At 45.3% G+C, this 26,390-nt stretch overlaps 1 protein-coding gene across 3 annotated transcripts in view; it reads left to right on the forward strand.

The window, feature by feature from the left end:
• Positions 1–26,390, forward strand: part of LOC132399478 (protein kinase C beta type) — a 346,894-nt gene that overhangs the window by 227,176 nt on the left and 93,328 nt on the right. For all 3 annotated transcript variants that reach the window (XM_059979897.1, XM_059979895.1, XM_059979896.1), the window contains 3 exons: positions 21,385–21,541; positions 24,028–24,162; positions 25,773–25,872. In XM_059979897.1, the coding sequence (XP_059835880.1) occupies positions 21,385–21,541; positions 24,028–24,162; positions 25,773–25,872 (392 nt within the window). The remainder of the gene's footprint in view (positions 1–21,384; positions 21,542–24,027; positions 24,163–25,772; positions 25,873–26,390) is intronic.

Consider the following 26,390-nt stretch of genomic DNA (forward strand, 5'->3'; position numbering starts at 1 on the left):
TACATCAACCCATGTCTTTCCCGACTCAGCCATAGCTTTGGTTAAGATTGTTCAGTTCATCTTTTCTACCATCCCTGAACTATGAGAATGGTAGGGTACGTGGAATGGTAGTCAAATCCCTAGCAGTCGGCGCATTTCCTTTGTCACTTCCCCTGTGAAATGCGCTCCCTGATCTGACTCCACCTGAACTGCGGTTCCCCACCTCGGGAGGAATTCCTGAGCTAGAGTCCATGCAGCGATGAGGTCCCTTGTTGGGAAAGCCTCTACCCACCATAATTACTTGACAGTAGCTTCTCCCCGCTTTTTGGCAGGGGCCCCATGAAGTCTGTCTGGATGTTTTCCCAGGGTCCCCTCGGCTATGGCTGACCTGCCAGCTGAAGCTTTCTGGCCTTACCAGGGTTATGCTGGGCACATATGATACAACAGCGGCAGAATTTCTCAACATCCCTGCCCATCCCTGGCCACCACCAGACCTGTTGGAGAATCATGAATATGTTCTGCCTCCCCTGATGCATCACCCCATGATATAATTTCAGCAGTATCTGCCTAATACATGGTAGTGCCATAACTCCTTCCTCCCTGTGTGTCCAACTCCCATCTGGTCCCTCCTTTGTTCGCCACTTCTCCTTCTCTTCTGCCTCCACCTCTTCATATATTTTACTAAACTGGCTTCCGTTGTTTCTTCCTATACACTTGCAATTTCAATTGCATCTTGTTCTTCTGCTGCCTTATTCACACTGATGTCTGCCCAATCATTGCCTTCCTGATCCATACTCACCTGTCGCCCCTAAATTACCTGTTTCAGCTTTCGAAGCGATTAGTAGATCATCTGCATATTTTAATCACGTCGGCTGGGAGGCAGTAGATTCTGCTTTTCCAAAATCTGCACTACGGCTTTATGAAAATGGCTGGGCATTGTGGAATCCCTGGGGGAATCAGGCCCATGTATATTGCTGTCCGCCCAAGGTAAAGGCGATCAGTCATTGGACTTAGCTGCGAAGGGGCCCCAAAATATCCATTAGCGATATCCAGGATTGGAAAGACTTTGTTCTGGAGACATGCCATTCAGCATGGCTTGCCACTATGGGATGCAAACTTGGCATTGTCTTATAGGCTGTATAGCCTGTTGTTAATGGATATGATCCACTGGGCTTCTTTACTGGCCACATAGGCAAGTTAGTTGTTGCCGCAGTCTCTGAGTATCCCCATGTGTTTTAGTTTCTTCACTTGACCCTCAACAGCGGTGAGTGCATCAGTTTTTATAGGGTACTGTTTATGGGGTTTATACAGCCTATCTTTACTCAACCACAGTTTCACTTGTGTCTAGCCCTCACTGCTGGGAACTGCTGACAAAGTAACCAATAGACACCATCCTAGCCCCAGTCTCTGGTGAATGGGGCAGCTGTGACTATGCTAGCCAGGTTGTGTATTCTGTTGGTTGTATGTGTTCACTGCCCCTGACTTGTCCATGTTATTTCTCCCTCTCCCGAATCTATAACAGCTCTTGCTTCCCTTAGGATAGTGGTCACCAACCAGTTGATTGCAATCAACCGGTTGATCTTTGAGACTTCCCCAGTAGATCCCAAAAAAAAATGAAAAATAAATACACAAGTACATTATGCCTGATAAACCTTTTTGCTGCAAATATGTAGTAACTTCTAGTTTGAAAAAGGACCTCTTGACAACTTCATGCCCAAAAGGAACAATTTTATCTAGGACGGTAAAATGATATTCGCATACAGAGGTTATCACTAATGTGCACTGCGTAGAAAAGACCAGGAGGAAAACCCCACAACCCCTGAAACTATCACTCTTTACAAACAGTTTTCCGTAGCGGGAGCATTGATATATTACCATAATCCTAATTGTTATTAACTTATCTTTATAATGCTCACATTACAACCCTTCTCCCCCTTTAAATTCCAACATTCCCCAAATGTACAAAAATGGGAAACAAAAACAATGGTGTCATTAACTTGCGTACCCCTGAAACTTATACTACTGTCTCAGTAAGTTTAACAATACCAGGAAAGTTGAGGAGCTGAAATCGGGGTTGTAGGCCAAGCAAACATGCTGCTCAGAGGACGTGGATCGACAGTGTTAAAGGACTTGTCACTCTGTGAATATTTTTTCACAACAGTTTGATGAATCCCTGGATGTAATGCAAACAGCTCAGCTTGTTGTATTTGTCAGAATGGCTTTCCAGGATTTTACAACAAAGGAAGACTTCCTCACTCTTTTGCATTTAAAGGAGAGAACAAGAGATGAGGATATTTACAATGAGTTTTAAAAAACGATGTCCATGAAAATGACATCCCCATTCATAAACTGGTGGCAATTACTACAGATGGGGCCCCAGCAATGCACGGTGTGCACGTTGGTTTTTATAGCACTGTGCTGTGATGACCCTGATTTTCCCAACTTCCTGGATTATCCTGGATTCATCAGCAGCCCTTGGCTGGGAAGGTCGTGGACTTTTCTCATATAATGACACTGGTGGTCAAACTGATAAACTTGATTCGAGCAAAAGCGCTTCAACACCGCTTATTCAAGGCATTATTAGATGAGCTCGATGCCACTATGGCCTGTTTGATATACTAGTTACAGCGTTTCCTTGGTTAAATTAATTTGTAAGTTTGACAAAACCGTTTTATGTAATTAAAATACAATTAGTCCAAATAAAAGGCCTCAAGTTGGAAGTACAATCTGAGCTGTTCTTTCTCTAAATGATTTAGTAGGTCGATCTTGCCTTTCACTAAGGTGGAGGTAGGGGATCTTGGTCTTAAAATGGTTGGTGACCACTACCTTAGGTTGTCTATTCCATGGATAGTGCCCTTGATATTTGGACATACCCAGAAATATACTGGAAGCTGCTCTCCCCCGATTTCAAGTATTTGCGACTGATTTCTTTCTGCTTTCACTGTTTTCCCTCCTACACCTCGAATATAAATGGCCTGTCTAGTTGTTGGCAAGGGCAGGTCTGTTATTGATACAGATGCCCCTGTATCCACTAACATATTGCATTGCTGTCCCCCTAACAATGCTGTTGTGTACATCCGCGGGTCACCAGTGCTGACAGTGGGGGCTGTGGCCACATCTTTTTCTGACCTAGGAGTTGCCTTTACCAGATCTATGATCTGATCAACTGTCAGACTGGGCACCAATGGGGTGAGAGATTGCATGTCTGCTGTGATGTTCACCTGTTTTCCTTTCCTCTTTTTTGGACACTGCCTCCAACCGTGTCCCAATAAGCCGTACCTGCAGCATATCAACTCCTTCACCCTCCCACGCCTAGCCCAGCAAATCCTTGCTTTGTGCCCTGGTTACCGGCAAACAAAACAAACTCTCTGGGGCATTACAGCAGCTGCATTCACTATAGCCTCTTCATGATTTCTCTTGCACTTTCACTGGCTCACGAAACTATCGTAGAGTAGGTCAGTCTCATCGTTATGCCTAAATCTAAAACTTCGTGGTGGGCTGAGCTCAGGCTTTCCTTCAGCATTTTCAGGAAGACTGAGTCGTCTCTCCCTGGATTATCCAATCCAGAATACTCCTCATATGCTGGATATTTACGTTATGCATAATCCATGGCTGTCTCATCAGCTTTTTGAAACACTGCCATTATCGTTCCCCAGTTACTCTGACATCCCCCCAGTCGTTGCCTCACTTCCCCTTTAAAAGAGCAATATCTTTCTTCATTGCTGGTGCTCCCAATGGTTGCCCAGGTACCATCCCGCAACCCCTGGCCCATCCTGTCCCACATATTCCTTGGGGACTTCGTTTTTTCCAACACGTGTATATCTTTAGGGTGCATCTGCTGAATTTCAACCATTTCCGAATTCCAACATGTGACTTTAAGTAAGGTCAGCTGAGACAAAATGCTCTGTTCCTCCTCAGGAGTGAAGGGCTTATGAATGGTTGTAATCATTGTCAAAGGCTGGCTTGGATCATCAGGATTCTCAACCTGACGTTGCTTGATCTCAATAGGTGCCATCCTGACAGATATATCTAGGTAAAACCTCTCCCTGAGATATCCCCACACTAGGCAAAATATAAAAGACAAGTACCAGTTAAACAGCACATACTTAAAACCGCAAAATACGTACTTCACAATCTGCCAATTTTGAGCACCTGAACTCATGATGCCTGCTGTATTTCTTTGCATCACACTTGCAAAACGTATACACTAAAATGCAGCTTCCCAAATGACACCCACTTTGGCGTCCCGAACCGTCGGTTACCACCTTTCGCAACTGGTGGCACCATCTCACCTCGTTAACACGCAGTTTCCTCACTTACATAAACACACATGCATGCACGCACACATACTACTTTTATATCTACCAGTTCAGCTCTCCGCGATCGTGATACCTCATGTTCTCATATACCACCAACCTGAACAGATCCAAGTGTGAGTGCTATTTTAGAAAATACTCACCCACTTAGACTGCTAAGATTGCTGGCCACATGATGGGTCACGAAGGTATCCCACTCTTGACACCAAGTGTTGTTGCGTAAATGAAGTCACCGGAGAGAGTTACTGGTAGATACAAAGCAGCTTCTTTATTCGACAAAACAAGGTACAACAGGCATCATATGGAGATGCTTTTGGTGGAAAGGTCTCACTGGGCCAAAGTGGGGCTCAGTGTTTTATGTGATAAACATGGAAAGACAACTCCATATTTACAATGTACAGAGACAGTGCTTTCTTTGAAACCACATACAACCTTCACACCTCCTGATTCACATCCACACCACAGACATCCAAATGAATTTCAATCAGCATTGTCTGGACTGGGATTCACAGCTTTTAGGAACCCATTGTTCAGAACTGCTGTCCAAATTAAATATACAATACATATTCAGGTGTGAAAACTGGTAGCCAAAGTCAATGCTAAATGTTTTTGTCCTAAACCCAAAACTCAGTCTATCAAATGTGACTAGATTAGATGGGTATTCTGCTGGCAATGGATGATTTGTGTTGAAGGAGCAGTTTCTGAGTTGTACGACTGATTCAGTGTATTCACACCTCAAGGACTGCAGCTCAGCAGCACCTTCCCAAGGAGAGCTGTGGATGGGCTAACTCCACCAATGAATAAAATGTTTAAAATAATCAAAACCCAAGTTCAGTATTCTCCCCCACCACCACAGTCAACACTGTGACCCCAGTTACACTTGGTAGGATATATAAGTTTTTCGAGGATGTAACCAGGAAGTTAGACGGGGGAGATCCAGTGGATGTAGTATACCTCGATTTTCAGAAGGCATTTGATAAGGTCCCACAAAGAAGATTGGTGGGTAAAATCAAAGCTCAGGGCATCGGGGGGAAGATATTGACATGGATAGAAAACTGGTTGTCAGATAGAAAGTAAAGGGTAGCGGTGAATGAGTGTTTCTCGGAATGGCAGGTGGTGACTAGTGGGGTGTCACAGGGCTCGGTATTAGGACCACAGCTGTTTACCATTTACGTTAATGATTTGGATGAAGGCATAGAAAATAATATCAGCAAATTTGCTGATGATACTAAGGTGGGTGGCAATGTGACATGTGATGAGGATGTTAGGAGAATTCAGGGTGACTTGGATAGGCTGGGTGAGTGGGCAGATACTTGGCAGATGGCGTTTAATGTGAATAAGTGTGAGGTTATCCACTTTGGGAGTAAGAACAGGAAGGCAGATTATTTGAGCGGTGTAGAGTTAGGTAAGGGAGAAATACAAAGAGATCTCGGAGTCCTTGTTCATCGGTCACTGAAGGTGAATGAGCAAGTGCAGCAGGCAGTGAAGAAGGCTAATGGAATGTTGGCCTTTATTACAAAGAGAATTGAGTACAAGAGCAAGGAAATCCTCTTGCATTTGTACAGAGCCCTGGTGATACCACACCTGGAGTATTGTGTACAGTTTTGGTCTCCAGGGTTAAGGAAGGACATCCTGGCTGTAGAGGAAGTGCAGTGTAGATTCACGAGGTTAATTCCTGGGATGTCTGGACTGTCTTACGTAGAGAGGTTAGAGCGACTGGGCTTGTACACACTGGAATTAAGGAGATTGAGAGGGGATCTGATTGAAACATAAGATTATTAAGGGATTGGACAAGATAGAGGCAGGAAATATGTTCCAGATGCTGGGAGAGTCCAGTACCAGAGGGCATGGTTTGAGAATAAGGGGTAGGTCATTTAGGACAGAGTTAAGGAAAAACTTCTTCTCCCAGAGAGTTGTGGGGGTCTGGAATGCACTGCCTTGGAAGGCAATGGAGGCCAATTCTCTGGATGCTTTCAAGAAGGAGCTAGATAGGTATCTTATGGATAGGGGAATCGAGGGATATGGGGACAAGGCAGGAACCGGGTATTGATGGTAATTGATCAGCCATGATCTCAAAATGGAGGTGCAGGCTTGAGGGGCCGAATGGTCTACTTCTGCACCTATTGTCTATTGACATGACATTTACATAACTGACTCACAAAGCACTCCGTGTTCTGAGCTCTGGCTGGAGAAATGATTACCAGATGATGAGAGAAGGAGATTTAAGGATGGGCACACAGCCTTGATATGGGAAAATAGGAATGGTATCTGCCCATGATGGCACACAGTAGCATCGGGCCTGGTAGTGAACCTTGGCGGTGTTGTGCACTAGAGGCCCATAGAGGCTCTGTGGAAGCACCAATGAGAACACAGCACTTCACAAACTGCACAGTCTGTGGGAGCACCAGTGAGAGTCATCAATTTCCACGTTGCCCTCACCAAGCACCTCAGGTCCTAGGGAACAGGAGTAAGTCATCTTGGAGAGTGAGGGTATGCTTCAGAAGAGAATTGGCACCATCTTGTGGAGCAGTTTTATTAATACAAACCCCATTTCCAGAAAAGTTGGGATATTTTCCAAAATGCAATAAAAACAAAAATCTGTGATATGTTAATTCACGTGAACCTTTATTTAAAAGATATTCAATAGTTTTACTGACCAACTTAATTGTATTTTGTAAATATACACAAATTTAGAATTTGATGGCTGCAGCACACTCAACAAAAGTTGGGACAGAGCCATGTTTACCATTGTGTTGCATCACCTTTCCTGTTAGTAACATTTTTTAATCGTTTTGGAACTGAGGATACTAATTGTAGTAGATTTGCAATTGGAAATTTTGTCCATTCTTGCTTGATATAAGACTTCAGCTGCTCAACAGTCCGTGGTCTCCGTTCTCTGATTCTCCTCTTCATGATGCGCCATACATTTTCAATAGGAGATAGATCTGGACTGGCAGCAGGCCAGTCAAGCACTCTGTGTCTACAAAGCCATACTGTTGTAGCCCGTGCAGAATTTGGCCTGGCATTGACCTGCAGAAATAAGCATGGACGTCCCGGGAAGAGATGTCGCCTTGATGGCAACATATGTCTCTCTAAACTCCTAATATACACCTCAGAGTCAATGTTACCTTCACATACATGCAACTCACCCATGCCGTGGGCACTGATGCACCCCCATACCATCACAGATGCTGGCTTTTGCACCTTTCGCTGATAACAATCAGGATGGTCGTTTTCATCTTTGGCACGGAGAACTCGATGCCCGTTTTTTCCAAAAACTAGCTGAAATGTGGACTCATCTGACCACAGCACACGGTTCCACAGTCTTTTGGTCCATCTGAGATGAGCTTGGTCCCAGAGAACTCACCGGCGTTTCTGCATAGAGTTGATGTACGGCTTCCTCCTTGCGTAATACAGTTTCAAGTTGCATTTCTGGATGCAGCGATGGACTGTGTTAAGTGACAATGGTTTTCCAAAGTACTCCCGAGCCCAGGTGGCTATAATTGTCACAGTAGCATGACGGTTTCTTAGGCAGTGCCGCCTGAGGGCTCGAAGAACACGCACATTCAACAGTGGTTTCCAACCTTGCCCTTTAAGCACTGAGATATCTCTGAATTCTCCGAATCTTTTCACAATATTATGTACTGTAGATGTTGAAAGACCTAAATTCTGTACAATCTTGCATTGGGAAATGTTCCTTTTGAACTGACTAACAATTCTCTCACAAATTTTGGCACAAAGGGGTGAGCCACGACCCAACCTTGCTTGCAAAGACTGAGCCTTTGATGGATGCTACTTTTATACCCAGTCATGATACTTCTTAGCCTGCTTAATGTGCACTTTTCAATCTTATTTTAACTCTGTCCTAACTTTTGTTGAGTGTGTTGCAGCCATCAAATTCTAAATTTGTGTATATTTACAAAATACAATTAAGTTAGTTAGTAAAACTATTGAAAATCTTTTTGTACTTTTGTCAGTTAAATAAGGGTTCACATGAATTAACATGTCACAGATTTTTGTTTTTATTGCATTTTGGAAAATATCCCAACTTTTCTGGAAATGAGGTTTGTACAACTGAAGCCTTGCTGATGCTGACTTGATAATTAAAAATGAGGAAATCTGCAGATGCTGGAAATTCAAGCAACACACACAAAATGCTGATGGAACGCAGCAGGCCAGGCAGCATCTATAGGAAGAAGTACAGTCAACGTTTCGTGCCAAGACCCTTCTATATAGGGCTCGGCCCGAAACATCGACTGTACTTCTGTAGATGCTGCATGGCCTGCTGCATTCCACCAGCACTTTGTGTGTGTTCCTTGAGTTGATACTTACACATATCGGTGCAAGAGTGGGGAGAATTATCATTTCATTGGAACGTTAGACGAACAATTGCAATGATCTTAAACACCCTAAATATGTCCCTTATAGAAACAATGTCAGAATTACAGAACAATGCAATTTAGACTCAAATCCACAAGAAGAGTTTGATTATTTGAAGAAGTAAAAGAATGATGATCACTAACAGCCTGTGCTGTGAACAGTTCCTTTACTTCATCTCCTCCTTGCTCTGTCACACCCTCTTCATCTTACCCCTTTTCTCTGATATTCAGTCTCTATTGCACTTCTAACTCCCTCTCATTATTACCCCCTTCCATTTACCACCTATTCCTCCCCCTTCCCACCTTCCGCTTTCCCTCTTCACCCCTCTCCCTTCCCCCTTCCCCATTTCAGTTCACTCTTCCCCATTTCCCTCATTCCCCCTTCCCACTCGCCACCTTTCCAGCCTATTCCTCCCTTCACTCCCACTTCTCCCTCACTTCCTCTTCTTTGCACCCCATCGCCATCTCTTCATCGTGCTCTTCACCTCTTCCTTTCTCCCCCCCTTATTTCTCCTTTTCCACACCCCCCGCTCTTCCCTCCGCTTCAGTCTCCTCTCTACAGCCCTTCTACCCCATGCCCTGTTCCCCTCTCCCTGATCCCCCCACCTCTTCTCCTCTACCTCCTTTCTCCATCACCTGCTCTCACCACCATCCCACCTCTCCCCTGCTCCTCTCTCCCAGCTCTTACTTCTGCTCTACTCCCCTACTCTTCCACCACCTCTTGCCTCCTCTACTCCCCCATTTCCCTGTCATCCTTCTTCTCCCCTTCATGTCTCTTCTCCCCACTTTGCCCCTTCTTGGCCCCTCTTCATCCACTTTCTAGCCTCCCTTCCTCCTCCCCATACCTCTGCCATCACACCTCTTGCTCCCACTTTTCCTCCACCCCATCTGCCCCTCACCACCGCTCTCCATACCAATTCATCCACTCCCCCTCCTCTTCCTATTCCCCCTCCCCCTTTCCCCTCTCCCATATTCCTCTTCCCCTCTGCCCTTTCCTTTTTGCCTTTTTCCCCTTCCTCAACTCCCCATTTCCACCTCCCTCCCTCTCTCCTTTAATCTTCTTCCCTTCTTCCCCCATTTCTCACTCCGTACCCACTCTCACACACTTCCCCTTCCCTCTTTCCTTCTCATCTTCTCCCCCTCACAATTTCCCTCTATCACCCCAGTTTCCCTCTCCCTCCCTCCCTCCCTCCCTCCTCTTTCCCACTCTCTCTCCCTCTGTCCCTCTCTTTCCCTTCTCTGCCTGCTCATCCTCCTTCCTCCTCTGCTCATCCCTCCCCTTCTGCACCCTCTTCTACACTCTGCCCCATCCCACTCTCCTCTTTCCTCCAATGGTCCCCAACCTTTCCCCATCTCCATTTCCCCCACCCTCTACTCCTATCTCCCCCTTTTCCCTCTTTCCCTCCTCCCTGCTGCTCTCCCCTCTCCCCCTCCCTCTTCCTTCTTCCTCCCCTCTCTCTCTCTCCCCTCCCTCTCTTTCTTCTCTCTCTCTCCTCTGGCCCTTCCCTCTTGCCCTCCCTCCCCTTTCAACCTCTCACCCTCTCTGCCCACTTATCCCATCCTTTCACCCTGCTCCTATATATAACCATATAATAATTACAGCATGGAAACAGGCCATCTTGGCCCTTCCAGTCCGTGACGAATGCTTACTCTCACCTTGTCCCACTGACCTGCACTCAGCTCATAACCCTGCATTCCTTTCCTGTCCGTATACCTATCCAATTTTACTTTAAATGACAATATTGACCCTGCATCTACCACTTGTACTGGAAGCTCGTTCCACACAGCTGCTACTCTCTGAGTAAAGAAGTTCCCCCTTGTGTTACCCCTAAACTTTTGCCCCTTAACTCGCAACTCATGTCCTCTTGTTTGAATCTCCCCTACTCTCAATGGAAAAAGCCTATCCACGTCAACTCTATCTATCCCCCTCATAATTTTAAATACCTCAATCAAGTCCCCCCTCAATCTTCTACACTCCAAAGAATAAAGACCTAACTTGTTCAACCTTTCTCTGTAACTTAGGTGCTGAAACCCAGGTAACATTCTAGTAAATCTTCTCTGTACTCTCTCCATTTTGTTGACACCTTTCCTATAATTCGGTGACCAGAACTGTACACAATACTCCAAATTCAGGCTTACCAATGCCTTGTCCAATTTTAACATTACATCCCAACTCCTGTACTCAATGCTCTGATTTATAAAGGCCAACATACCAAAAGCTTTCTTCACCACCCTATCCACATGAGATTCCACCTTCAGGGAACTATGCACCATTATACCTAGATCACTCTGTTCTACTGCATTCTTCAATGTCCTACCATCACTGTCCAGTGTAGTCTGTAGTCTAGTGTAGCTTTCTCTGTTTTTTTTTATTACGTAGTTCAGTCTAGTTTTTTGTACTGTGTCATGTAAACCATGGTCCTGAAAAACAGTCTCATTTTTACTGTGCACTGTACCAGCAGTTATGGTTGAAATGACAATAAAAGTTGACTTGACTTGATCTGCCATGTGTATCCTATTTTGATTAGTCCTACCAAAATGTAGCACCTCACACTTATCAGCATTAAACTCCATCTGCCATCTTTTAGCCCACTCTTCTAACTGGCCTAAATCTCTCTGCAAGATTTGAAAACCTACGTCATTATCCACAGCACCACCTATTTTAGTATTATCTGCGTACTTACCAATCCAATTTACCACCCCATTGTCCAGATCATTAATGAATATGACAAACAACATTGAACCCAGTACAGATCCCTGAGGCACACCACTAGTCACCGGCCTCCAACCTGACAAACAGTTATCCACCACTACTCTCTGGCATCTCCCATCTAGCCACTGTTGAATCCATTTTACTACTTCAAAATTAATACCTAACGATTGAACCTTCCTAACTAACCTTCCGTGTGGAACCTTCTCAAAGGCCTTACTGAAGTCCATATAGACAACATCCACAGCTTTACCCTCATCAACTTTCCTCGTAACCTCTTCAAAAAATTCAATAATATTTGTCAAACATGACCTTCCACGCATAAATCCATGTTGACTGCTCCTAATCAGACCCTGTCTATCCAGATAATTATATATACCATCTCTAAGAATACTTTCCATTAATTTACCCACCACTGACGTCAAACTTACAGGCCTATAATTGTAGGTTTACTCTTAGAAGCCTTTTCAAACAATGGAACAGCATGAGCAATATGCCATTCCTCTGGCACCATCACCATTTCTGATGACATTTGAAATATTTCTGTCAGAGCCCCTGCTATTTCTACACTAATTTTCCTCAAGGACCTAGGGTAGTGGTCACCAACCTTTTTAAGCTCTAGATCCCCTACCTCGGCCTTACTGAAAGGCAAGATTGACCTACTAAATCAATTAGTCATACGCATGCGCACCGAGCAGAAAAGACCGGAACTAAAACCCTCCAACCCAGAAGCAGAAATAATGTATGTACACCAGAGGTCACCACCCTTTTTTGCACCACGGACTGGTTTAATATTGACAATATTCTTGCAGACCGGCTGCCCGGGGGGGGGGTTTGGTTGGCAGGGTGTTGTTAAACATGATGGGAATACAGCGATACTCGAAGCAGGTTCCTTATGTCCAGTCTATTCCGCAATTTAGTTTACGTGGCTCTCAGCACTTAGCTTTTGTCCTGCTTGCTTACGTTTTTTTCAGCTGTAAAAGCTCAACAGGTTTGTCTTTAAGTGCAGAGTGCTTGGACTCAGGGTACTGAAGCAGTTTTGAGGGCTTCATTGCCTCATTAGACAGCCTCCGGGCCCAAATTCCAGCCTCCTGCTTGCCGCCAGACACCTTGTCCGGGTGCAGCTGGTTGTGGATAGGGTGAGAGGACAAGGTAAGGTGCGAAGGTCCCCGTGCCGGGGCCGCGGTGGTTGCAGTCCAGAGAGTGTGACTGACCGAGCAAGGAGTGCAACAGGACACATGCCCACTCCCCTTGTAGGATCTATTAACCGATATATGTTTGTCTTGAGGAACAACTTTCAGTAGATCGCAGTGAGGTAACTGCTCTGCTACTTACGAAACCCTGAGCCTAAATTAGGTTGTCTACGAATGTCTTAGCATCGGGTTCCCCACGCCATTCGGTGTGCTAAGCAGGTTTAGAGGTGGCGCCCATCTGTCCGCGCTCCAGGCCAGTAGCAACGGTATTTCCCACCAGCCGTGCGAGGCAGCTGGTTACCTGAAACCAACCAGTGATCTCTGGTGCGAGGGGGTCACTGCGTTTGGGCGACTGATGACCTTGCTTGTATTCAAGTTCAATAGTGGACGTGACAGGGAATGAGGAAAGGTGCAGCTGACTCATATCATTTCATATCACCAAATCACATCCTTTCCTCGCATCGGTGGTTGGGGTCCACTGAGGTACACTGTGTGGCGGGGCAGCTAGACAATTGCGCACTGGGCAGAAAGAACGGAACTAAAACCCTGCAACCCAGAAACAATCTCTCAACAGTATTTGTGTATTTATTTTTCATTTTTTTCGGAATCTACTAGGAAAGTCTCAAAGATCGACCAGTCGATCGCGATCGATGGGTTGGCGACCACTATCCAAAGGAATATCCTGTCAGGACCTGGAGATTTATCCACCTTTATATTCCTTAAAAGCATCAGTACTTCCTCCTCTTTAATCATCATAGTTTCCATAACTTCCCTACTTGTTTCCCTTATATTACACAATTCAGTGTCTTTCCCCGTAGTGAATATCGAAGAAAAGAAATTGTTCAAAATCTCCCCCATCTCTTTTGGCTCAATACATAGCTGTCCACTTTGATTCTCTAAGGGACCAATTTTATCCCTCACTATCCTTTTGCTATTAATTTAACTGTAGAAACCCTTTGGATTTATTTTCACCTTACTCGCCAAAGCAACCTCGTATCTTTTAGCTTTCCTAATTTCTTTCTTTGGATTCTTTTTATATTCTTTATATTCCTCAAGCACCTCATTTACTCCATGCTGCCTATATTTATTGTAGACCTCTCTCTTTTTCCAGACCAAGTTTCCAATATCACTTGAAAACCATGGCTCTCTCAAACTTTTAACCTTTCCTTTCAACCTAACAGGAACATAAAGATTCTGCACCCTCAAAATTTCATCTTTAAATGGCCTCCATTTCTCTATTACATCCTTCCCATAAAACAATTTGTCCCAATCCACTCCTTCTAAATCCTTTCGCATCTCCTCAAAGTTAGCCTTTCTCCAATCAAAAATCTCAACGCTGAGATCTCAAATCTCAGTCCTATCCTTCTCCATAATTATATTGAAACTAATGGCATTGTGATCACTGGCCCTCAAGTGCTCCCCCACACATACCTCTGTTACCTGACCTATCTCATACCCTAACAGGAAATCCAACACTGTCCCTTCTCTAGTTGGTGCCTCTATGTATTGCTCCAAAAAACTATCCTGCACACATTTTACAAATTCCAAACCATCCAGCCCTTTTACAGAATGGGCTTCAGTCTATGTGTGGAAAATTAAAATCTCCCACAATCACAACCCTGTGCTTACTACAAATATCTGCTATCTCCTTACAAATTTGCTCCTCCAATTATCGCTCCCCATTAGGTGGTCCATAATACACCCCTATAAGTGTTACTGCACCTTTCCCATTCCTCAGTGCCACCCAAATAGTCTCCGTAGATGAGCCCTCTAATCTACCCTGCCAGAGCATTGCTGGAATATTTTCTCTGACAAGCAATGCAACACCTCCCCCTCTTGTCCCTCTGATTCTATCACACCTGAAGCAATGAAACCCAGGAATATTTAGTTGCCAATCACACCCCTCCTGCAAACATGTTCCACTAATAGCTACAACATCATATTTCCAGGTATCAGTCCATGCTCTAAGCTCATTCACCTTTCTTACAATGCTCCTAGCATTAAAATAAATGCATTTAGGAAATTCTCCACCTCTTACTTTCCGTTTATCTCTAATGATGCAAAGAACTTTACTGTCTTCTTTTTCGTCCTTCTCCCATACATCTGTTCCTACACTCTGGTTCCCCTCCCCCCTTGTATCTAGTTTAAATCCACTGGAGCCTCTCTAGCAAACCTACCTGCAAGAATATTTGTCCCCCTCCAGTTCAGATGTAAACCGTCCTGCTGGAACAGGTCCCACCCTCCCTGGAAAACTGCCCAATTATCTATAAATCTGAAGCTCTCCCTCCTGCACCATGTCTTCAGCCACACGTTGATCTGCACTGTCTTCCAATTTTTAACCCCACCTGGACGTGGCACTGTTAGCAAGCCTGAGATTCCTATCCTGGAGATCCTGTCCTTTAACTTGGCGCCTAACTCCCTAAACTCACCTTTCAGGACCTCCTCACTCTTCCTACCCACGTCATTGGTCCCTACATGGACCACGACATCCGGCTGCTCACCCTCTCTCTTGAGAATACTGAGAGCTCGATCCGAGATATTGCAGACCCTGAAACCAGAGAGGCAACAGACCATTCGGGATTTTCGATCTCTTCCACAGAACCTCCTATCTGTCTCCCTAGTGATCGAATCCCCTAACACTACTGCTGTGCTCTTTTCCCTCCTTCCCTTCTGAGCTGAGTGTCCAGTCTCAGTGCCAGAGATGCAACCACTGCAACTTGTCCCTGTTAGGTTGTTCCCATCAACAGTATCCAAAATGATATACTTATTATTGATGGGAACGGCCACAGGGGTGCTCTTCTCATTTTGTCTATTCCCCTTCCCTCTCCTGACAGTCACCCAGATACCTGCCTCCTGACTCTTAGGGGTGACTATCTCCCTGTAACTCCTGTCTATTTCTGCCTCTGCCTCCCAAATGATCCAAAGTTCATCCAGCTGCAGCTCCAGTTTCCTAACATGGTTTGTCAGGAGCTGTAGCTGGATGCACGTTTTATAGGTGTAGTCATCAGGGACAATTGTGCTCGCCCTGACTTCCCACATACTGCAAACAGAGCACTCAACTGCCCTAACTGCTGTCTCCATTAACTACTCCTAAGGTAATTAAATTAATTAAAGGAGCTTACCCGGCCTTACCTCACTTGGAGTGAAGCTCGTCCTCAGCCTCTGCTCGCTGAAGCCTCTCGAGTCAAAGCCTTCCTACTCTGTCTCCCTCTACTCCATCGCCCTTCTCTCCCCTTCTACAGCCTCTCTGCGAACTCATTCTTCTACCCCGCCCTGTCCCAAACTCCCCTTCCTTCTTCCCCTCACCCTCCCTTCCTCTCTCCACCACCAGCCCACCTCTCCCCCTCCTGCTCTTCCCCCCAGTCTCTACTGCTGTCACTCTATACACAGAATCGGTTGATCTTTGCTATAGGATAATTCTCTGTAACTTCTGCCACCTCCAACGGGATCCCACTACCAAGCACGTCTTTCCCTCCCCCCATCTTTCTGCTTTCCGCAGGGATCGCTCCCTACGCGACTCCCTTGTCCACTCATCCCCCCCACAGATCTCTCTCCTGGCACTTATCCTTGTAAGCGGAACAAGTGCTACACCTACCCTTACACTTCCTCCCTCACTTCATTCAGGGCCCCAGACAGTCCTTTCAGGTGAGGCAACACTACACCTGTGAGTCGGCTGGTGTGGTATACTGCGTCCGGTGCTCCTGGTGTGGTCTTTTATATATTGGTGAGACCCAATGCAGACTGGGAGACTGTTTCGCTGAACAGCTACGCTCGATCCGCCAGAGAAAGCAGGATCTACCAGTGTCCACACATTTTAATTCCACATCCCATTCCCATTCTGATATGTCTATCCATGCCTCCTCTACTGTCAAGATGAAGCCACACTCAGGTGGGAGGAACAACACCTTATATACTGGCTGGGTAGCCTGCAACCTGATGGCATGAATATTGACTTCTCTAACTTCCATTAATGCCCCTCCTCCCCTTAATACCCCATCCCTGACATATTTAGTTGTTTGTTTATTTTTCTCTCTCTCTGCCCATCACTCTGCCTGTTCTCCATCTCCCTTTGGTGCTCCACCCTCCCCCTTTCTTTCTCCCGAGGCCTCCCGTCCCATGATCCTTTCCCTTCTCCAGCTCTGTATCACTTTCACCAATCACTTTTCCAGCTCTTAGCTTCATCCCACCCCCTCCGGTCTTTTCCTATCATTTCGCATTTCCCCGTCCCCCCACTACTTTCAAATCTCTTACTATTTTTCCTTTCCGTTAGTCCTGACGGAGGGTCTCGGCCCGAAACGTCGACAGTGCTTCTCTTTATAGATGGTTCCTGGCCTGCTGTGTTCCAGCGGCATTTTGTGTGTGTTGTTTGAATTTCCAGCATCTGCAGATTTCTTCATGTTTGCTGTAGGAGGTTTGGCAGAGGACAGGGGCTCACACAGGAACCCAGCACAGCAGCACGCAGCTGAGCGGTGAATATGTAAGCTGCAGGGGCTGAGTATGAGCTACTGGGACTGGAGTAGTGAGGGATCAGAGGGACACCAGTGTGGTGCTTGGTACAAAAGTGTAAGGCCTCCCCACCGTTTGTATCTATATCCTCACACACTCCATCCCAAAGTGGCTGTATATTGTCAACCAACTCCTGTTGGCAGGAAGGTTGCCTGCTCCCTGCGCTGCTCCAGGGAACTACATCTGCATGAAGTGCATTCAGCTGCAGCTCTTTGAAGACCGTGTTAGAGTTCTGGAGCAGCAGTTGGATGACCTTTGGCTTGTATGGGAGAGTGAGGAGATAATCGATCAGAGTTACAGAGAAGTAGCCACCCCTTATTTGAAGGAGGCGAGTAGCTGGGTGACTATCAGGACAAATGGAAATTTGAAGAGGCAGTTGGCACAGAGCATCGCTGTGACCATTCCCCTCAATAATAAGCATACCATTTTGAAGACTGTTGTGGAGGATAGCCTCCTAGGGAAATGCCACCAAGACCAGGTTACTGGCATTGAGCGTGGAAAAGAGGGAGAAGAGGGGAGCGGTAGTGATAGGGGACACAATAGTCAGAGGAACAGACAGGCGATTCTGTGTACGTGAACAGGACCCCTGGATGGCATGTTGCCTTGTCTTGGATAGAGCCCACAACATTTTGGTGAGGGAGGGAGAGCAGCCAGATGTCTTGGTACATATTGGTATCAATGACATAGGAAGGAAAAGCAAAGAGGTCCTGGAAAGAGAATTGAGAGAGCTAAGCAGAAAGCCAAGAAGCAGGACCTCCTGGTTGGTAATTCCTGGATTGCCACCTGCCCCATGTGGCAGAAACAGGATGATCTGGCAGATTAATGTGTGGCTGAGAGGCTGGTGCAGGGGTCAGGGTTTCAGATTCTTGGATCATTGGGATCTCTTCTGTGGGAGGTATCTATTCAAAAGTGGTGGATTGCACCTGAACCAATATTCTCATGGGCAGGTTTGTTAGAGCTGTTGGGGGTGTTTTAAGCTAATTTGGCAGGAGATGGAAACCAGAATGAAGGGACACAGGGTAGGATAGATGGTGAAAAAGCAAAGATAGCATGCAGTCAGGCTGTCAGGAAGGGTAGGCAGATGATAGGACAAAATAACACCCATCAAGGTGAGAACCAGTGCATTAGGGATGCAAAATCAAAAGGGTAGCAAGTACAGTACTCAAAGTGTTGTATCTTAATTCATGAAGTATAAGAAATAAGGTAGATGATCTTGTTGCTTTTGCAGATTGTCAAGTATGTTGTTGTGGCCATCACTGAATCATGGCTGAAGGATGGTTGTAGTTGGGAGCTGAATGTTCAAGGTTTCACGTTGTATTGTAGAGATAGGAAGGTAGACAGAGGGGTTGGCGTGGCTCTGCTGGTGAAGAATGGCATCAAATCAGTAGAAAGGTGTGATATAGGATCAGAAGATGTTGAATACTTGTAGGTAAAGTTAAGAAACTGCAAGGGTAAAATGACCTGGATGGCAATTATATCCAGACCTCCCAACGGTAGTGGGGATGTGGTCCACAGATTACAATAGGAATTAGAGAAGGCGTGTCAAAAGGGCAACATTATTTTAGTCATGTCGATCGGGAAAATCAAGTTGATAATGGATCTCAGGAGAGTGAGTTTGTTGAATGCCTATGAGATGGCTTTTAGGTCAGTTTGTTGTTGAGCCTACTTAGGGGATCAGCTATACTGGATTGGATATTATGTAATGAACTGGAGATGATTAGGGAGCTTAAGGTAAAGTAATCTTTTGGAGGCAGTGATCACAATATAATTGAGTTCAACTTGAAATTTGATAGGGAGAAAGTAAAATCTGATGTAGCAGTACTTCAGTGGAGTAAAGGAAATTACAGTGATATGAGAGAGGATTTGGCCAAAGTAAATCGGAAGGAGATGCTGGCAGGGCTGGCAACAGAGCAGCAATGATGTGAGTTTCTGGGAAAATGAGGAAGGTGCAGGATAGAAGTATTGCAAAAACAAAGAAATAATCAAATGGCAAAATAGTACAACCGTGGCTGACAAGGGAAGTCAAAGCTAATGTAAAAACAAAAGAGAGGGCATACAACAAAGCAAAAATTAGTGGCAAGACAGAGGATTGGGAAGCTTTTAAATCCCTACAGAAAACAATTAAAAGGATCATAAGGAGGGAAAAAATTAAATATGAAAGCTGGCAAACAATATCAAAATAGATAGTAAAAGCTTATTAATTATGTAAAAATAGAAGAGAGATGAGAGCAAATATGGACCCACTAGAAAATGAGGCCAGAGAAATAATAATGGGGAGACGAGCAGATGGCAGATGAACTAAATGTGTATTTTGCTTCAGTCTTCACTGTGGAAGATACTAGCAGTGTACCAGATGTTGAAGGGTATGAGGAAAGAGAAGTGAGTACAGTTACCATTCCAAGAGAGAAGGTGCTCAAAAAGCTGAAAGACCTAAGGGTACATAAGTCAACCGGATCAGATAAACTGCACCCTAGGGTTCTGAAAAAGGTTGCAGTAGAGATTGTGGAGGGATTAGTAATGATCTTTCAAAAATCATTGGACTCTGGCATGATACCAGAGGACTAGAAAATTGCAAATGTCACTCCTCTGTTTAAGAAAGGAGGAAAGCAGCAGAAAGGAAATTATAGACCAGTTTGCCTGATCTTAATGGTTGGGAAGATGTTGGAGTCAATTGTTAAAGGATGAGGTTATGAAGTACTTCGTGGCATAGGACAATAGGACAAGGTCAATGTGGTTTCCTTAAGAGGAAATCTTGTCTGATAAACATGTTGGAATTCTTTGAGGACACTAGATAAATTAGAATGGATAAAAGGGGATGTAGTGGATGTTGTATATTTGGACTTTCAGAAGGCCTTTGATAAAGTGCCACACATGGGGCTGCTTATCAAGTTAAGAGCCCATGGTATTACAGGAAAGTTACTGGCATGGTTAGAGAATTAGCTGATTGGTAGGAGGCAGTGAGTGGGAATAAAAGGATCCTTTTCTGGTTGGCTGCTAGTGACTAGTGGTGTTCTGCAGGGGTCAGTGTTGAGACTGCTTACTTTTATGTTGTATATCAATGTTTTAGATGATGGAATAGATGGCTTTGTTGCCAAGTTTGCAATGATACTAAGATTGGTGGAGGAGCAGGTAGTATTGAGGAAACAGGTAGGCTGCAGAAGGACTTAAGACAGATTAGGAGAATGGGTAAAAAAGTGGCAAATGAAATATAATGTTGGAAAATGCATGGTCATGCACTTTGGCTGTAGAAATAAAAGTGCAGACTATTTTCTAAATGGGGAGAAAATCCAAAAATCTGAGGTTCAAAGGGACTTGGGAGTCCTTGTATAGAACAACCCAAAGGCTAACTTGCAGGTAGAGTCATTAGTGAGGAAGGCAAATGCCAAGTTAGCATTCATTTCAAAAGGTCTAGAATACAAGAACAGGGATGTGATGCTGAGGCTTTATAAGGCACAGATGAGGTCTCACTTTGACTATTAACAGTTTTGGACTCCTCATCTAAGAAAAAAATGTGCTGGCATTGGAGAGGGTTCAGAGGAGGTTTACAAGGATGATTCTGAGTTATCATACGAGGAACATTTGATAGCTATGAATCTGTACTCACTGGAATTCAGAAGGTTGAGGGGGATCTCATTGAAGCCTTTCTAATGTTGAAAGGCCCGTACATGGTTGATGTGCAAAGGATGTTTTCCCTGGTAGAAAGTGGAGAAATTTATTTAGCCAGATGGCAGTGAACTTGTGGAATTTACTATCACAGGCAGCTGTGGAGCCAGGTCATTGGTATTAAGGCAGAGCTTGGTAGGTTCTTGATTGGACACGGCAACAAAGGTTATGGAGGAGGGGAAAAGGGGAATCAGCTGTGACTGAATGATGGAGCAGACGCGACAGGCTAAATAGGTTAATTCTGCTCTTACGTCTTATGGTCTTATGATCAGGTAGCATGGTGTGTTGGGGTAACCAGATCAGTGTTGGGATGGTGATTGTAGGCAGTCAGCATGTCCCACACATGCTACTTGATCCCAGTCTGTCCCTAAGGGTGGGGAAAGCTGGTGCACCTGTGATGGGGATGGAGTGAAGACGGATTGGGCTATAGTCTGTGGTAGGTGGAGAGTTCAGGGGTAGGGTTGGAGTTGGGGTGGGTTAGTGAAGAGTGTGGTTAAAGTAGGATTGGATAGGAGAGAAAATGGGGGGATTTGAAGATCATGGGTCAACTGGGTATTGGATGGTATACTTTGTCTATGATTGTGTAATACTGTACCTTGTGTATTAAGTCTGTCTATTTGCTTTGTGTCTTTGTGCAGTGAAAGAAGCCCGGAACCTTGTACCAATGGACCCCAATGGCCTCTCTGACCCCTATGTGAAGTTGAAGCTGATTCCTGACCCGAAGAGTGAGAGCAAGCAGAAAACCAGGACCATTAAGTGTTCCCTCAACCCAACCTGGAATGAGAGCTTCACGTTGTAAGGGCAACTCATGGACAAACTGTTAGACAACATGGAGTTGACTGTATGAGCAGGGGTGATGTTAGGGCTGTAGGTTAGCAGGAGCTGACTGTGTGTGTGAATGTATGTAATCTCATTCCCAGATTAATATTTGGGACAACAAAGAGTCTGTTGGAGGAACTCAGCAGACTGAGCAGCATCTGTTAAACCAGGGTTTCAATCTGAAATTCTATCCCTTCACCACAGATAATGCTTTGCTCTGAATTATCAGATCTGCAGATCCCTTTGTCTCCAGATTAATATTTACCTGACTCCATGTTCCATAAAATACTCATTCTTAATAAATCAGCCTGATTTGAATGCTCTCTCTCTCTCTTCATGTAAACATACTACAGGTATCGTGTGTGTATCTTCGACAGGCAGTAGCTGGGAGCACATACACATGGGAACACTGATCCCTTCCTCTTTCTCTGCAAGTAGAATGTTCCTTCAATTTCCTGTCAAAGCCCTGAATGTGACTGTGGCAGCAGTTGAGGTGCCTGCCTCAAGAACACTAAGAGATGGACCAATCCCACCCCCAAAAATAAACTGTGCCTCACTGAGTGTTTTGCTGAGGGGCAAACACGAGGAAATCTGCAGATGCTGGTAATTTAAACAACACACACAAAATGCTAGTGGAACACAGCAGGTCAGGCAGCATCTATAAGGAGAAGCACTGTCGACGTTTCGGGCCAAGACCCTTCATCAGGACTAACTGAAAGGAAAGATACTAAAAGATTTGAAAGTAGTGGGGGGAGGGGGAAATGCGAAATGATAGGAGAAGACCGGAGGGGGTGGGATGAAGCTAAGAGCTGGAAAGGTGATTGGTGAAAGTGATACAGAACTGGAGAAGGGAAAGGATCATGGGACGGGAGGCCTCGGGAGAAAGAAAGGGGGGAGCACCAGAGGGAGATGGAGAACCGGCAGAGTGATGGGCAGAGAGAGAGAGAAAAAAAACAAACAACTAAATATGTCAGGGATAGGGTAAGAAGGGGAGGAGGGGCATTAACGGAAGTTAGAGAAGTTAATGTTCATGTCACCAGGTTGGAGGCTACCCAGCCAGTATATAATGTGTTGTTCCTCCAAACTGAGTTTGGATTCATCTTGCCGGAAGAGGAGGCCATGGATAGACATATCAGAATGGGAATGGGATGTGGAATTAAAATGTGTGGCCACTGGGAGATCCTGCTTTCTCTGGTGGACCAGGCATAGGTGTTCAGTGAAATGGTCTCCCAGTCTGCGTCGAGTCTCACCAATATATAAAAGGCCACACTGGGAGCACCGGACACAGTATACCACACCAGCCGACTCACAGGTGAAGTGTCGCCTCACCTGGAAGGACTGTCTGGGGCCCTGAATGGTGGTGAGGGTGGAAGTGTAAGGGCAGGTGTAGCACTTGTTCCACTTACAAGGATAAGTGCCAGGAGGGAGATCGGTGGGGGGGGTGGGACGAGTGGACAAGGGAGTCGTGTAGGGAGCGATCCTTGTGGAAAGCAGAAAGATGGGGGGAGGGAAAGACGTGCTTGGTAGTGGGATCCTGTTGGAGGTGGCGGAAGTTACGGAGAATTATACTTGGGAGCTGGAGGCTGGTGGGGTGGTAGGTGAGGACAAGGGGAACCCTATCCCGAGTGGAGTGGCGGGCGGATGGGGTGAGGGCAGATGTGCGGGAAATGGGAGAGATGCATTTGAGAGCAGAGTTGATAGTGGAAGAAGGAAAGCCCCTTTGTTTAAAAAAGGAAGACATCTCCTTCGTCCTATAAGCCTCATCCTGAGAGCAGATGCAGTGGAGATGGAGGAATTGTGAGAAAGGGATAGTATTTTTGCAAGAGACAGGGTGGGAAGAGGAATAGTTCAGGTAGCTGTGTGAGTCTGTAGGCTTATAGTAGATATCAGTAGATAAGCAGTCTCCAAAGATGGAGACAGAAAGATCAAGAAAGGGGAGGGAGGTGTTGGAAATGGACCAGGTAAATTTGAGGGCAGGGTGAAAGTTGGAGGCAAAGTTAATGAAGTCAACGAGCTCAGCATGCGTGCAGGAGGCAGCACCAATGCAGTCGTCGATGTAGCGAAGGAAAAGAGGGGGATGGATACCCGTATAGACTTGGAACATGGACTGTCTACAAAGCCAACAAAAAGGCAGGCAGAACTGGGACCCATGCGGGTGCCCATGGCTACACCCTTGGTTTGGGGGAAGTGGGAGGAGCCAAAGGAGCAATTATTGAGAGTAAGAACTAATTCCGCTAGACGGAGGAGAGTGGTGGTAGAGGGGAATTGGTTAGGTCGGGAATCCAAAAAGAAGTGATGAGCTTTGAGACCATCCAGGTGGTGTAATGAGGGGCACTTGTTTTTCGGGTTGTGGGAAACACTTTCCCCCACACACTTGCCTTGGTTATTACAATGATCCCTCCTGTGACCCCAGCCCCTCTTGATTCCTAACTCTTGGTCTTCATGTAATGTTCCCTCAACAGCAATCTAAAGGATTCAGACAAGGACCGCAGGCTGTCTATTGGAATATGGGACTGGGATCTAACCAGCCGAAATGATTTCATGGGATCACTGTCTTTTGGCATCTCAGAGCTGCAGAAAGCAGGGGTCAATGGCTGGTAAGTGGAGGATGCTTCTGTCTCTCTTGAATTGAAGGATTTGGAAGCCATGTCTGCTCCTGTGGTCCATTTCGGTAGTGTGGGATGATCCTGATCAGGTCTCCAAACACTTAAATGTCCAGTATGTCCATTACATTATGGCACAACACCTTATGATCTTTCATTCAAACGTGCTTTAGAGACCAGGAGCCATTCGACCAGGATAGTGGCCGCAGCTCCATTTGCCTACCTTTGTTCAGTTTTCATGGTGACGTACAGACTATGTTGTGCTCCAGAGCTATGTGAAGATAACTTTTCTAAAAATACCAATGCCCTGCTTTGATGTGTCTGTTCTGCTGCATTCCTTGGTGACATTATGTTGTGGGTGGGAGTAGTCCCCAATCCCAGTGGACATACCACGTTGTAAATACTTTTTGTAAGTGGGCATTTGGGAGAGCATTTGAGCCCAGAGCCCAGCTGTCTGCGGTGGAAGCTGGATGATTCTTCCTCTGCATCACTGAAAAAACAGCGCTGTCACGCAGCCATTGCTGGTGTGAGGTACCTTCTGGGCCCTTGTGAGTATTTAAGCACAACAGTGTTAGAGTCATAGAACACTACAGCTCAAGAACAGGCCCTTTGACCTATGCAGTTTGTACTGAACCATTAATCTGCCTAATCACATTGACCTGCAGTCAGACCATAGTCTCCATGTCCTTCTCATCTATGTACCTATCGAAATTCCTCTTAAATGTTGTATTTAAACCAGAATCCACCACTTGTACAGTCAGGTCATTCCTCACTCTTACCACTTCCTGAGTGAAGAAATTCTCTGTCATGTTCCCCTTAGACATTTCACCTTTCACCCTTAACCCATGACCTCTAGTTCTAGTCTCACCCAACCTCAGAGGAAAAAACCTGCTTGCATTCACCTTGTCTATACCCTTCACAATTTTATATACCTCTATCAAATCTCCCCTCATTCATTCCTCAACGCTATATGGAATAAAATCCTGTTCAACCTTTCTTTATAACTCCGGTCCTCAAGTCCTGGCAAAATCCTTGTAAATCTTCTATGCACTTTTTCAATCTTATTGATAGCTTTCCTGTAAGGAGGTAACTAGAACTGCACACAATGCGCCAAATTAGGCCTCATCAATGTCTTATAACTTCAAAATAACATCCCAATTCCCTTACTCAGTAATTTGATTTATGAAGGCCAATCTACCAAAAGCTTTCTTTATGTCCCTATCTACTTGGGGCAACCATTTTCAAGGAATTATGGATCTGTATACCCAGATCCCTCTTCTACCACACTCCTTGATGGCCTTCCATTCACCTCATGAATCCTACCCTGGATTGTGTTTCCAAAGTGAACACTTGTCTGCTGAAATTCTATTTGTCAGTTGGTCAAGATCCCACTGCAATCTTTCTTAGCCTTCCTTGCTGTCCACTATGCCCCCAACTTTGGTGTCTTCTGCAAATTTGTTGATCCAGTTTACTACGTTGTTGATATAGATGACAAAAGCCACAAGCCTCTAGTTAGAGAGGTGACCACCTACTACCAGTGTTCACTGGGCTGTGAGCAGATAGCCAGGATCAGGTTGAAACTGAGTGTAACCTTTCCTGTGCAGGTACAAGCTGCTGAGTCAAGAGGAAGGGGAGTACTACAATGTTCCCGTGCCTCCTGATGAGGACATTGAAGGAAATGAGGAGCTAAGGCAGAAATTTGAGGTGAGTGAACCAGAGACTGCCAGTGGGGTTTGGGTAATGGTGTGGAGTTGGAATTTCTGTGATGGGAGGGGGTGAGTTCTGAGTCAGGAGAGGGACCCATGTAACAGGCTGAGGGGCCAGCTTGTGTTCTGGTGGGGTCTATTTAAGGGGGTAAGAGCCTGATGACTATCACAAATCATCAGTGACCAGCCTCTTCCCCATTCCAATCTCACACATAGCCAACCCCCATATTCATCCTGGTGTTCTGGATGCTGGGTTAGAGCTGAATCATAGGGTAGAGCTGGAACAGAGTGTATCCCAGTTCAGTTACTGAGTCACAGAGGGCAGATGTTGTTGCAAAAAAGTGAAAAGGTCATGTTCTGTAGGCTGTTTTATCATCATCCAATTCTTGAAATCAGTGGCACAAGAAGTAAAACTTATAGGAAGTAATAGCCCATCAGTGGCAAGAAGTGAAACTTTGCAGCTAATCAGCCCACTTTCCAGTAATGGACACTTCAAAGCTCATCTGGAGATGTTGT

The sequence above is a fragment of the Hypanus sabinus genome, chromosome 9 (genome assembly GCF_030144855.1).
Source record: "Hypanus sabinus isolate sHypSab1 chromosome 9, sHypSab1.hap1, whole genome shotgun sequence".
In the NCBI taxonomy this organism is placed as follows: domain Eukaryota; kingdom Metazoa; phylum Chordata; class Chondrichthyes; order Myliobatiformes; family Dasyatidae; genus Hypanus; species Hypanus sabinus.